A 15,474-nucleotide genomic window follows, 5' to 3' on the forward strand; every position below is an offset into this window, starting at 1 on the left:
TTTAAAATAATTTAGGAACTGGAATTTTCGTCCCAACACGATGTGACTTGATGCTGATCTAGTAACACCCTGTTTTGTTTTGGTCATTGGCTGGCAAACTTTGTTTACAACTTACAACGTGAAACCTTACCGGTAATTGGAAGTTGTTTTTTTTAATATTTAAATTCAGTACGCCCCCATTTTTGCACCCCCCCCCCCTTCATGAAAAACTGGCAAGTTTTATCTACAAAATTAATTGAAATTAAATAAGATTTGTTATTAGCGGCTTGAATGTAAGACTCCCCACATCCTGTTGGGGGGGGGCATGTTTCTCGCATGGGCAAACAGGGCACGTGCCCCGGGCTCAAAATTTGGCTCCACTTTTGTGAAGCCGCACAACACGAGCCCATATGCCCCCCCCCCTCCATACGCCTCTACCTCAGAGCATTATATGTAAGGGCCACCAACTTATGAGGAACAGGCCCTACCCCCAGGCTGGGATCTATGGCACTCCCCGCCCCCCACCAAAGTCAGATTTTTCACGGGCCCTTCTACAATGAATTTATAGTGTAAAAAAAACGAAAAAATGATAAGAATTGTCCCCAGCCTTTTGGTCCAATCCTTTGGGGTATTTGGCCTACATCCTCTACAGTACAGAGCCTGGACGATGTCTGGTCTTATGTTCTCTAGCCCTGTCAGCCCCACACTCATGACCCGACATCCTGCATCAGATCCCCTAGGTCAGGATCTTTTTGGTGAACGTCTGATTTTTCACACTGCCACTATGGAGTAAAAAAAAAAGATAAGAATTGTCCCAGGTGACAGCCCTGCAAACGCTACATTTGTTGGGGGAGAATGGGTCCTAAATCGCCTTTAGGTTCTTTGGTGTAACTTTAGGTCTGGTAACAAGAGGCAATTTGACATTTTTGATAATTGATTAGAAACCGATTGGCTTTAGTTTTGGTGAAATGTAATCCTTGGATAACCATGATTTATGGGATCGAAAAATGGCAAACTTAGAGAAAAACTGTTATTTATTGTGTAATGTTTTCATGATACGTCCTTACAACTCACATAATCCTGATTTTCAAATATTTGTGAGCTCCAAAACGACAATAATTCGCTCTCCAGAAATTGAAAGCAAAGTTTATAATATGTTGTTTTCCCCCCACCTTTTGCACTTGTCATTAAAAAGTGAGGCTGGTTACCCTGGAACTAGAATCGAAAAGACATATAAAGGTTGTTAAAAGTATTGAACCATAACTTTTTGTGCATAAACCAATCAAGCTAGAGAGGTGTGGCTTTTGGTGCATGTATGTAGGCAATCCTAGTGCGCAAGTGTTGGAATATTTTCCTGCCTGCAGAAACTGCCAGTCTCCAACAGACTGCGACGAATGAAGAAGTGTAAGCAAGCTTCACTGTATTTCCATTTTTGACAAATGGCAGGAAAAACGAACAGCGTTACTGCATTAAATTTTGTTTGAAGCTTGGTGATTCCCAAATAGAAACAATCTACAAAATTCAATAGACCTTTGGAGATGAAGAAATGGGTACCACACCAATAAAGGAGTGGTACAACCACTTCAAAGATGGCCACTTATTGGTGATGCGGAATTATCAAATCATAATCAGAGAACTTGCAGATGAGGCAAGCATTAGCATTGGATCCATTCATATCATTTTGACTGGCGATTTGCTCTTCAGAAGATGCAATGTCAAAGTCATGCTGACTGTCTTCTATGACTCCATTGGCGTGGTTTATTATGAGTATGCAACGCTTCACAGTACAACCATCACTTAGGAGTACTATCAAGAAGTTCTACGTTGCAATAGGCAGCTCCATCATGATTAATGCAGTAACATTATTCAAGTTTTTTCATAAAATTTTGTCAAAAACGAAAATGTGATGCCCACTCGCTTACACATCTTCACTGATTGGCAGTCTGCTGGCAGGAAAAAAATTCAATCTTACACACTAGGGGTCATTCAAGTATTACGTCAACATCGAGGGAGGGGGTTTGGATTTGCTGACTACTTTTTTGATGGGGGGGGGGGGGGTTTGAAGGTTGCTTACGTCATCAACCACCCCTTTTTGAAGATATGAAATATTCTAAGCTGCTGATGGGGGGGGGGGGGAAAGGAGGTCAAAAATGGCTGAAAATCTGATTAGGTAATACTTGAATGGCCCCCTAGGATTGCCTACATACATGCACATACCATGCCTTCCTAGCCTCATTGATTTATGCACGAAAAACTATTGTCTGATACTTTTAAATGAACCTTGTAGCGTTATTTAAAAAGCTTCAGATATCTTGCCAATGAAAGGTTCAGGCAATATACGACTTGTTTTTTATTGACTTTTATTTTTTTTCTATTCCCTCTAGCGATGGCAAGGCTTTTCACAACTTCACTGAGGCATATGATACCTCAGTGCTCTCCATGGACAGTCACAAGCTTCAACATCATCGAGCCCAAAATGTATTTGCTTAGTAACTTTCATACTAGTTCAAAACTGAATAAGGTCGAAAATTGGCCGGCACAGAATGAATGGGTTTATGATCCTCAGAAACCTGGTGAGGAAAGGCGATTAGCTGTAAGTGTGCTGCAAACTTTTTTCGTCATTAATATTTGCATATATCTTGCACTTTTGTATAATTGTGTATTCTGACAAAATGTTGACTTCAAGTACAACTTGTGAGACTTTCACATAGTTGTTATTCATTGTTAAAGTTTTAAGACCTCAGTGGATTAGAGTTTCCATTCATTTCTCCCACGCTCTACAGCCTGAGCATCGTCAGGAGTGATGCAAAGTTGAGAACCGAGCAACACATTAATACAAATATAGAGGCCACAACAAGCAAAATGTCCAATGAGGCAGCTGATAAGAGATGCCAATAAAAAATATGAATGCCAAATATATCTAAACAGCAACCCAATAAAAGAGAAATTATCTCGAAAAATAATAATTATGATCAAATATAATACACTGCCCATAAAAAGATTATGGTTGTCTCATTTAAGCATGGATAGCTTCTTGATTTACTGCAGTATGTTTATCGTACTTCTTTTCAAACATGCCAGTTGTGGGAATGAATCACCTTTTGTGTTAGACAATATACTGGGAAAAAAACAATGCGTGTAGACCCAAAATTGGAAAAGGGAACCACGGTTAGATGCATTTCGGAACTGTATAAAGTAAAGAAAAAAAAAATTCCTTTTCTTTCCTCCTTCTTTTTCTCTTGTTGCCGGTCATTTCAATTCGACTCTTTGTCTGGAACAGTGATTAACTCCCGCTACGAGGAGTATTTTCACTACCTTCCAATTCTTTTCTTTAAATCTGCTTGTCAATAAGTATGCACAGATTGGTGATCCTAGTTGCATCCAGAATAATAACAACATTCAACTCATGAGTGAAATGGGGGTCGTTCGAACCAAAATGAGTCACCATGCACTTGGCAACAATAAAGAACATGCTCCATTGATGTGCCCACTCAGCAATCCTGTGCAGGTTGTTCTGGAGCAACTTGCTATTGCTCAGATTTGAACTACCCCCCAGATGATGCAAGCTAATAGCTTTACATCATCTGCAAATTTGCTAACAATCCCATCGGCACCCTGATCGAGTTTTTTAATAAAAAGTTAAAAAAGCGTGGACCAAAGGACACTACCCTGAAGAACACCACTTTTCTCCACTCACCTGTGAAATCAGAAAATTCCCTTTTTTTGTGAGCTATCTTGTCTTGCAACAACAATTCTTTTCCCCTTTTTTGTTAACAGCATGACATTCACATCAAAAATCAAACAGGATCCCATCCTTCACTCTGCATCAGCAATCGATTGAGTGAAAACTCTAATCCATGGCAGCTTTACGGCCTAAAAAGCTAGCTAGCTAAACTAGCCAGCTTTACTAGCTAAAACTCTAATGAGCTTTAACTTCAACTGCGAAAAAAATATAATTTTTCTTGTGCATTGCATATTGAACATTTCATGTGGTAAATTCGTGTTAATTCAATTTTTTCAGTGGGTCTGCCACCACAGAGAAAATATAAAATATTCTCCCAAAAAGATGTGGTACATTGCATGCTTGGTAAGTAAGTTTAGATATTACAATGGATAGCGTTTAGTATTTCACACTCTCTTTAAAATTCCCTTGCACATGGCAACACCACCACTTCAAAATCAACGATTGTCAAACGTGTTCTGGAGGTTATTCTTGGGGAAAAATTACCATTTTTCTTTCCTAACAATTATTATGCATAATCAGTGAGTATTTTGGTTTGATAAATTTCCCTCAATTTACCAGTGATTATACATAGCACCCAAGCATCATTGGCAAAATTTAATAAATAATAAAAAAATTTTGATCTTTACCAGTGATTATGTATAAAACCCCCCAAGCGTCGTGTCATTGGTAAATATGGTTAATTGTACTATATGATATACTGTAGATGATAATTTATACATGTATTTTATTGTTCCATCAGGGGTATGATCATAAAACTTGTTATCATTATATCGCAGTCTGACTATATTCATCATACACATATGTAGCGACCTCTACTTGAACTTTTACCAATTGTGGAAAATTGAAGAAGTCTCGCTTCGTAATTTTCTGGTGCGAATGATTGTTACCTAGCAATGCAAGTTGCGATAAAAATCGAATGTTTTTCTTCGCAGTCTGCAAGCAACCATTGTTATGTGATGTCCTTCATTTCTATGTGTCCGTACCAAATAAATCATATTTACTTATTTAAAACCTTCTGATTGTTATTATCATTAATAATGGAGCTCAACAACCGGTCCTACACACTGGGTCCCTAAACTGAGTGCCTAAACATAGAAGACTCATTTGAAATTTTTTTCATATTTATTCCCCGTTCACCATAGTTCCCGTTGTGATCATAGAATTCCTGTTCACCATAACCTGTTGTGACCTATCTCTTAACCACGATTCTATCCAATTTCAGCAAGTTGCTCCCAATCTCGTATTACACTCAGGTATTATGCGTAATCATAGGTGGAGGTGATAAATTTCAAGTATTTATCGAATTTACGGACGACAATTGGTTATTATGCATATTCGCCAGTAAAAGTTATAATGTTTTCAGTATTTATCAAATTTACCAACGGCACTTCTGTATTATCCATGATCTTTGGTAAAAGCCATAAATTTATCAGACTTACTAAGATGATTGAAAAAGATGCATAAGTACTTATTACTATGAATAATAACCTATTTATCATATTTACTGGAACATGTACATTGTTGTTAACAACCAATCAAATTTTTTGATCGTTGTTGACAAATTACAACAAAGAAATGCAAGCCTGAGTAGAGAAATACAAAAATGCCGACACCACCCTACCCTTAATTTTGCTTCACTGGATCACTTTCTCAGGAAAATGCTCATCACTCAAGTGAGTGAAATGTGTTTTGCCACTCATTCACGACAGCTGGAAGTCTTTCGATCATGCACAAAAAGTATCATTTAATTATTTAATTTGATTTATCCTTTTTCTGTCATATTTAAATCACATTGAGATGAATGAAGTTTTTTACATTGTTTATTTAGGTTCGTGGCATGACAGTAGATGAAGCTCTGAAACAATTGATTTTTGTTAGAAGGAAAGGTGCTATAATCGCCAGAGAGGTAATATGATTGAACAAAATTACAATACTTCTACAAAAGTACTGCTATTTATGTAGCTGTAATTTTCTTTTATTATCCTGCATCTCATAAACCAGGCATAGCTGCCAACTTTTGAAAATGAAAATTCGGGAGATTTTCGCGCAAACCCGTATTTTATGCTTAAACCACTCCCTAATAAATACAATAGGGATTTTTCCAAATAAAATAGGGATTTTACAAACATGAAAGTTAAACCCTTGGGAATAAAATTCCTACGCGAAAAACAAGTGAAATTGGAGGCCAAAACTTCAGTAATGTAAAAATAAATATTGTGTTCAATCAGAAACGCTGCGAACAAACATTCTGCGTGAATGACCCCAAAATCATCGGAAGATGAAGGAAAAAAGCGTCAATTTTTGAAGAACACTGACTAAGACACTTGCTTGATTTTTTTCTTTCTTTTTTTCATTTCACGAGTAATGATTACAGTCTTTCCATGACCGATGATCATGTCCGTAACACAACTTGTACAAAAAGGAAAAGTCGGCCCTCTTTTGGAACGTTTGATGAGAGGAAATTCATCGGAATAAGTGTCTTTAAAATTGATTAAATATGTTTTTGCTTATCAGTATTCATAGTACGTGTGGCGTCATTTCAAAAGGGGAAAAAAAGAGTCTTCATGCCCCGAAAGAAATTCCTTGGGGATTGTTTTCATAAGCGGAGATTTTTTTTTAATGAAGTAGGGAATGTTTAGGGACAATTTTTAGTTTTGTTATATCGCACGTACGTAACTTCAACAAAAGAAATTTTGACCATATGCGCGTCACTATAATCTTCAATTATTATCCAGGACTATTGGCTGCTAAGCCATTCCCCTGCGCGATAAGACAAACAACTTTCTTGTTACCATCAGAGGGTTTTGTAAAACTTTCTTAAAAAGGGAATTTCCCCATTTACGACGTGTGGCGTCATTTCAAAAGGGGAAAAAAAGAGTCTTCATGCCCCGAAAGAAATTCCTTGGGGATTGTTTTCATAAGCGGAGATTTTTTTTAAATGAAGTAGGGAATTTTTAGGGACAATTAGGGATTTTTTGTGATTTTCTTAAAAATTCGGGAGATTTAAGAACTTTTCGGGAGGTCGAGCGATGAAGCTAAAATTCGGGAGATTCCCGAAAAATTCGGGAGACTTGGCAGCTATGACCAGGGGTGGCCAACCCGCGGCACATGTGCCATCCCATGTTATCAGGAGTAGCATGCGAACAGTTTTCGAAAATAAAAGAAATTTTATTTTGTTTTCAATCAATGGAACTGAACTCCAAATTTTAAACAACCCTTTTCTTGTGAACGATGGTCTCGAGAGCTGCCAAGTGTAGTATGGTAGGCACTCTTAAAATTATAACTATGTGATGCCTTTCTATTTGATGCATTTCTGTTTGGTTTTTCATCTTGGAACATTGTTGCTGGACGTCCCATCTGTATGAGATTAAGGATAGTCCACATCGAGGGCGGCACATGCATTTTATAATACAAATATATTGTATATCTATGAATTCTGGGGGGGGGGGGAGAAGGGTGAAGCCCCCCTTACAAACTTTATTTGGGGGGGGGGGTCCAAACACTTTGAGTTCTCAGGTTCCAGTGTCTATGCCTAGCATTATGTAGGTGAGATGAACTTCCACCGATATACATACACAATCTGCATTACGATAATTGAATTTATGGCCCAAAAATAAAATCAATTTAGAACTTGAAAGGTCGAACTGAACATTTTCACGAAAATAAGAGGACAGCCGAACAATATTTGCAGAAATGAAGACAATGCTAGTGTCCATTAAAAACGGAACTTGTAGTCTGCGTGTTCAAATTCCTGAAGTGGCACTCACATAGAAAATAATCTTGATTGCGGCATGGATTAGAGAAAAGTTGGTCACTCTGATATAAAGTGTTGTACAGGCGACTCTCATTATAACAAGCCTTCCATTACAGTGACCAGTAGGATAAGTCCCAAATGTTTTCATAGAACGACATCATATGTTTTACTTTTGATATAATGACCCTCCCAATATAACATCTGTTTTTGACGAGACAAAGGTCTGTTTAAGCAAAAAAAAATTGCTTTAAAAACTGATTTTTTTAGAACTTTCAGAAAAGAATGCTTTGTTATTCAAAGTTGCATCCCAGTGACTTAAACTACTTTGATTCTCAACCTTCCATATGTTTCCCCGAGACAGTTGCATGGAAAAGACAAATAGATGAGGAAGAGTAAAGAAACTTCGCAAACCCAGACGAGTGGCAAACTGAACATTCTTACGAAAATAAGAAGACAGCCGAACAATATTCTTTGGAACTGGAGAGGAAGCTATTGTGTCCCTTAAAAATGGGATGAATGGTCTGTGTATTAAAAATTATAGTGTGGCGTGTGCATTAAAAATAACCTTGATTGTGACACAGCGTAAAAAAGGTTGGCCACCCCCATCATAAACTATATTATCGGTTTTAATCATGGATATATACTTATTTGATTGGTTTAATTGATTCAGTAAAGGAATTTGTTTAATGCAGAACTGAAACCTGTTTGTTAGAAGACATTTCATGTGACAAGGGCCAAAGACGTACTTATGGGGGCCTAGCGAGCAATATCCCAGGGTTCCAAATTTGAGGAATAAGTGGTCAAGGAAATCAGTAGAATGGGAGAAGGACGCTGCAAAATTTCTACAGCCCTTAGGCAGTAAAACCATCAATTTGCCTAGAGAGGCAGTGACCAGCATTAAAAAAAAAATTCATGCGCAACACTAGATACACACTCAGACAATTTTAGGTGCACGTGCAAACTTCAACCAAAAGTGTGCAAATATATGAGTGACCAAAAGAGTGACTTAGAGACAGAGGCGGATCAGTAGAGGAGTTAGGCAGAGCAGGCTATAGCCCAGGGTGGTAAATTTGTGGAATGAGTGGTGTCAAGAAAATTAGGCATGCTCGGGAAAAGGGCGGCCAAATTCGTGTCTCCCACAGGCAGCAAAACTATAAATCTGCTTTTGAGACTGGCAACTACATTTGGAAGCTGAATGGCTGTATCTCCACATTTCTCTCTGGGAGTTAAACCAGAGGTTGATGTCGATCACTTGTGCGCTACGTTGCAAAATCCATATCCTTACACAGATATGAACTTATGGCATTATGTTGGTGAAATAGTAAAAACAAAGTGTAAATAAAAAATGAAAACATGGACAATTCAATGTAGGAGTATCTATGCACATGGTCCCATGTCAAAATGGAAATTTCACCTCTAACATTTCACCCCGGTACATTTTATCCCCAGAAATTTTGCTCTGGACCTTTTCCTGCCCTGACTGTGGGAGTGACCAACTAAGTAACTGTATGAGTGGTCAGGTGACAATATGAGTGGGTGAGTGAATGACCATTTGGGTAGGTGAGTGACCAATTGAAGAAAGTGAGTGATTGTATGAGTGAAGTGATTGGGTGGGTGACCATATGTGCGCGAGTGGTGCCCGAGTGGCGCAGTTGTAAAGATGCTCGTCTTCCACTATGAAGGTTACCATCAAGGTCCATGGGTTCGAATCCGGGCATAGAACATCAGAAGCAAGTTCTTTATCTACCGAACCTAGGGCGACCACCGATGGATGGAGCCTTCATTTTCCACCCAACTCCACTGGTTGGAAATTGCTGTATGGCGATGTATGACCGGAGTTGGTGTGCGGTGAAGTAGTAGTAGTATGTGACCATATGAGAGACTAAGTGAGTGTGGCAGGTGTGCGACTGGTGCGGCCGAGCGCAAGGAAAAAATATATATATAATTGCAATTTTTTAAAAAATTTCAATAATAAAACAAGGTCGCTGTATTTTGGCAAAGAAAATGTTGGAAAAATCTAAATAATGTAATGAATAAGCGAAAAATTATTCGTCTCTCATGCACTAATTGTATGCAGTAATGATAAAATTTAAAAAAGAATCATCATTTGTTGAATGAGGATGTGGTTGGAAAGAAAGCACTAAACATTCACACTCCAATATCTATCTATGGGAATATACATATGCATATATATATGGGTGTGTATATTATATCTTTCAAGATTGTATCAAAGGGTGTTGGAGTGTCTCCCTAGTGCAGGTGGAGATAACCACTAAGACTGACTTGTAGGAACATTCTTTTCAGTACACATTGCTTATACAGTGAAACCTGTCTAAGACAGAGACCTGCTTTGAACGGAATCAAAATATAGTCTGTTCAATGATTAGTGCTTTCATTTGCACCTTTATAAAGTGGAAATCTGTCTATAACGGAATATTGTCGGTCTGTTGACGTTCCGCTTTGTACAGGTTTCACTGTATATATCAGCCGACATAAACACATATAACAAGTACCACATGCACTAACTGTCATGGAATATTATCAACACATTCCTCATATTGAAGCTACTTCCGGGGAGAAACCAAACGGAGAAAAATTACATGCCTATTATATAAGTGGGGGAAATTTATTTACTCAATGGTGTTGAGACATCATGGTTGAATGGCAATTTTTGTTTATGTTCCAACTGCCATCTTTCGTTAAACAACAATATGCTAAGGTAAAGTTTCTGACTGTTTCCCAGACGCATGGTATTTTACGTGCATATTTCAATGTAACATACTTAGAGTTTCTGTGCAATTTTACGTTACTCTTCTGTGTGTGTGTGTGTGTGATCTTAAGATTCAAGTTTTTAATTTAGTGCTATCTTCGTAGCAATAATGTCATCAAGAGTGCGTGACAAATTTTGTAAATATGAATCTTCGGAAATATGTAGTGAAAAGACTAAAGTAAAAGGAAAAGTGAAAACACAACATCTTATAGCACACAACATGGTGCGTTTGAAAAATTTCTGCATCTCGCAATTCAACCTTCTGGCAAAGAGAAGTGGGTGATATTTCATAAGAAATGTGGAGCACCTCAGTCCGGAATTTCTGCCACCAACAATATGACTGATAGTATAAATGATTTTTTGGTGTGTAGAATCCTATGACGCCAAAGTGCTTCCCGAGTTATTAACAGATGATATTCAATGTATTTTAAAGTTCAGGAACAAGATCCTTTTCCAAACGCTTTCAATACATATACATCTGCTTATTGTTCTGGTAACAATGTCAAGTGTGAAAAAAAACTTTTCACACTTGAAATTAACAGAATCTTATTTAAGATCTGCAATTAGTCTTTAGTGGCATTATCAGCCGAAACGTAGTGCATAAATTAAATTTTGATGATGTAAGGAGTACTTTGCTAGAGTAAAAGCATATTTTTCTTTTGCTTTACTTCTTTTTACTTACTTATGTATCAACATTTTCACATGAATTAACTTTTTAACTTTAAAATACTGATTAGATTTTTTTTCTTTGGAGAGGGATGAGAGGGCACTGACAGCCCCTAATTTCTCCCTTTAGGCTTGATTGACAAAAAATTTCTGTGGTGCTCACCACGGTCGTCTCAAGACCATCATGGGCCCCTGGACCAAATGATTTTTCTAAGGCCATGCCTGGAAAATTCTCGAAAAATTCAACTACTACTTGTTTTTCTGAGGCTCCCAGGCCTTACCCTGGTGACCCCATGTGTTAAGACGGCACTGGCCCCATGATTGTTTCGGCACCGGGTCCCTGCATCTGGTAAGGGCATCCCTGGAGTGTGATCACTCATACAGTCACTAAGTTGATCACGAAAATGGTCTCACTCGGTCACTAATTTGATTGCTAATACAGTAATAACTCACTTGGTCACTCATTCAACCATGCAGTTACGGCTGCAACTAGGGGTGGGGGGAGCAGGTGAGTCTCGTACCCCGGCGCTGGATCAGAGGGGAGGGGGGGGGGTGCAAATTTTATTCTCAAACATATCCTTCAACATTACAAGGGGGTGCCAAAATGCGCACTTGCCCAGGGTGACCAAACATCTAGTTGCGGCCCTGAACTTACTCATGTGGTCACTTATACAATCACCCACCTGATCACTTATACAGTCACTCAATTTTTTCACTTACTCAATCATACGGGTTTTTGCTCAATCAGTCACTCCAATATACTCACAGTCACTTACCCAATCACTTGGTCACTCATACAGTCAGGGCAGGTGAAATATTCGGGGCGAAATGTACATGGGACAAAATGTACCAGGGGCAAAATTTCCAGTTTCCGTCAAATGAAAATTTCTTGAATCGAGTAATTACAACTATTAAGTTTGGATGTGACTTTTATATGCAGAAAAGTGGATATAATTTTTTTGATGCATTATGAAATTTCAAATAAAAATCAATTATTTTCCATAATTCTAATGGAAGATGTTTTTATCATGTTCAGGTTATCAAAGAAGCGCAAGATCTTGCGGTTAAGGAGCATAATGTTGAATTCAAATCTAATTTGTGGATTGGTAAGTAACCTACCCTATTCAATTACACATTTTTGCCATCATTCATACGAAGATGTAAATGCTGATTGCAAGCCTTTTTTTTTTCTCACATCCTACAGTGCCTTCATCACTGCTCACTGTACATCTTCAGAATGTGAATTATTGTCCCTTTTGCAAATCATTTGGAACGAGATCAAGGGAATAAGCTGGTTGTGAAAGTATCGGAAAGTGATGTTTTGACATGTAATCTGACATGACTTGGCCTTGCTTGCATCTCATCGAATCATGCAGATGCTTAAGGGCTTGCAGGTTCCTCCCGAACGTTTTCTGAGACTCTAGTGCTGGGGTTCATCCTAAGTATGCACCATCATCAACAAGGAGTACTGCCAAGAGATTCTGAGTCGCCTTCATGATGCTGTGAGATGCAAATGGCTGGACCTGTGCGCTAATTGGCAGCTCCATCACGACAATGCACCCACCTATTTTTTACATTTGCATATAGGTGCCAAAGTCTTCTAAATTTTCCAGTACATCTATCTCCCAGGCTCGCGGAAAATTTTTATATCTCCTGAATTTCATCCACGATTCAAAACAAATCTCTACGTTTAGAGAAAAAATTATTCCCAGATAACTTTTACCCAAAAAAGACTTGTTTCATTTTAAACCTGTGAAATGATGTAACATTGTGTAAATTGTCGCTATTTCATCGAACTAAAGAACTATTTAGTTTTTTGGGGGGAGGGAAGACAAAATTTGCCAGTTGGCCAGCGTCAAACTGGTCTTTCGACGTCTAAATTGATATGCGTGTATTTTATTTGACCATATTTCCTATTGAGCCAATTTCAGTCTGATGGCAATTTTTCAGTTGGCAAGATTTTTTTTTTTTTTTTTTGAGTGAGCAATAAGGACAGGAATTCAACCTACTGGTTGGATATGATTGGCGATGGCTTGGACAATCTCATGTTTTTGCAACAGGAAAAAATTCCCTATAATTTCACTTTTACTAATGAAAAATCCCCATGTTTTCAAAAATCCCTTTCATATTTATTTTTGTGTGGAGTTCAGATACGGGTGGAAAACCTCCCAAATTCTGATTTTAAAAAGTTGGCAGCTTTTCCTGGCCAAACATAACACACCTTTGCTTCACCAGGCTCCCTGCTCTCCCGACATGGCTCAGTGTGACTTCTGGCTCCTCCCCTAGTGGAAAATGTCCTTGAAAGGGACCAGATTTTAGTCAAATGAAAATCAGACAGCCGCTCACTTACACTTCCTCTCTCTTCTGCAGCTGGGGAAAAAATTCAAGGCTGCTCATCAGAATTGCCTACATACGCGCACACCTTCCTAGTTTTATTGATTTATGCATGATAAATTATGGTTGGATACTTTTGAACAAACCTCATACAAGTTACTTTTAAATTGACCAGAAAGTGTACTTGATGCAGTAATAATCGGATGTGTGTATAAATCCATTTTCATTTGTTCAAATAATAAAATTGTTATTTTGTTTTATAGCCGAGTCATTCGTAACGAAAGGCATTGTCATCAAAGGTATGAGGAAGCATGGTAAAATGCGTATCGGGATCATTCACTATAGATACTGCCATTACTACGTGCGCCTTGTTGAAGGACCACCGCCAAAGCATTACTATGGAGCACCTCTGACAGGACACGAAAAGCTGGACAAATATTTCGAAGACCTCAGAAGCAGAAGGATAATGAGAACTCTTTGATTCGCGTATTATTATTTTCATTTCAAGTTCAATCGACATGCGTGTGCTAATGTATTAGATTTTAAATGCAATAAATTTTTTCTTGTTTGTGAACATAGCATTCAATATTTCCAATTTGAAAGCCTTTCTGAAGCATCCTTGTGAGATCAATATTTACAAATGAATGATTTCAATGCTCTTAGGCTGGAATTACTCTTCAAAAGTTTGATAAAAGATCTTTCAAAAAACCACCAATAAGGGGCCTATTTGTTACATTCACTCAAATTTACCTTATTGGTTGCATTTTTCAAGTTTTATAAATTAACTTTTGTAATACTTATATAGTGTAAGACTGGGATTACACAGCACCTCCTGGAGACAGAAGGCCTCTGCAGTCTGCTTGTGATGCCAGTAAGTAGTTCATTTTCCCTCAGAATATATATACAGGGAAAAATTCCCTGCTTCTGCCAGTATCATAGTTATGAGGAAAAGAAATGATCGGGCTCAGAATTGGCTATCACTATGCAGTATTTGTGAGCCAATCAGTAAGATTCTACGCCAAAATAGGAAGAAACGAAATAGTATGTTGTGTTTCAAAATGGGGCAAACTTGCTAGGTAGTCTGAATGACGTTTATGGCAAACAGTGCAGAGGCCTATCTCTAGGAGGTTTTGGATTACACCACTTTAGTTTACAAGCTGGATGTGTTGTAATTATGCCGCCCCGAAATTTATATATATGGGATGATTATATGACCTGTGATTTTAAGGGGCATTCCAATTTTTGTTGTCCCGCTTTTTCCCTTATTTTCAATGGAGCTTGGTGTTTTGAAAAAAAAATTTCAATTATTTTCATGATATAAATTTATGCCTTGGGCTTTCTTTTGCTGTTTTTGACAATTCTTTTGATAATTTTTTGGCTGTAATTAGCAACTTTGACAATATTTTTTTTGCTGAAATTCTGTGCTCAGATGGTAAAATGTAGTCAGTCACTTTGCCCAAGAAATTGCGTTCGCGAGTCTCATTCATTGAAATTTTCAAAAGGTGGTAAAATTTTCTTTCTTTCAGCGAAAGAGAAAACAGACAAATTGTATCGAGACAAAAACCACAGTATCGCGCATTGGTAATAAATTATCTGCAAATTTGCCATTGTGAAATTAAAAAAAAAAATAACATTTTGCCATCTGAGCACAGAATTGGTGACTTTACTTGCCTTTGACAATTTTTCTGACTGTTATTGACAATTTCTTGGGCTAAAAGGTTAACTTCACCTGCCGCTGAAATTGGTAACTTTACTTGTATTTGACAATTTTTTGGCGATAATCCATATATATGTCGTGATTTCCAGTATTCTTACGATGGAAGTATATGGCAAGCTTAGACATTTATCGTAATGTGGGTATTGATACTTTTCTACTAGAACACCTTTTGAGGTCTGGATGAACCCTATGTGCCAGAGGTTCAGGCTTTTCTGAGGTACTTTGGGCACGTTAAGTTGCCAACTTTTTAAATTTGACATCCATAATTCTACTAAAGACTTTTCCCCCCCAGCTACTTCGTTCGGCAGTTTACCTGTGTTATAGCCTTTGCTTTAACACAAGACTAACCGAGAAAAAATTACAAAGAAAAACCCCCATTCTCTCTATTCTTGTGACGGTAAGATCAATACAGTAAAACCTGTTTTACACACACCGGTGGGACAAAAGAAATTTAGTAAAGAGGGGTGACCGTTATTCAGGGATTGCAAAAGCATTTTTTTATTATACAT

At 37.9% G+C, this 15,474-nt stretch overlaps 1 protein-coding gene across 1 annotated transcript; it reads left to right on the forward strand.

Moving 5' to 3' along the window:
• Nucleotides 1-21: 21 nt before the first annotated feature.
• mRpL22 (mitochondrial ribosomal protein L22) lies at nt 22-13,822 on the forward strand. The gene is made up of 6 exons (XM_089237398.1): nt 22-132; nt 2,364-2,572; nt 4,001-4,066; nt 5,553-5,630; nt 11,951-12,020; nt 13,512-13,822. Exons 2-6 carry the CDS (start codon nt 2,366-2,368, stop codon nt 13,727-13,729), a joined length of 639 nt encoding a protein of 212 aa, XP_089093524.1. The 5' UTR covers nt 22-132; nt 2,364-2,365; the 3' UTR covers nt 13,730-13,822.
• The last annotated feature ends 1,652 nt before the right edge of the window (nt 13,823-15,474 follow it).

Source organism: Pholcus phalangioides, unplaced genomic scaffold (genome assembly GCF_987345545.1).
Source record: "Pholcus phalangioides strain wild (caught in Gottingen) unplaced genomic scaffold, Ppha-v1.0 ptg000002l_1, whole genome shotgun sequence".
Classification (NCBI taxonomy): Eukaryota; Metazoa; Arthropoda; class Arachnida; order Araneae; family Pholcidae; genus Pholcus; species Pholcus phalangioides.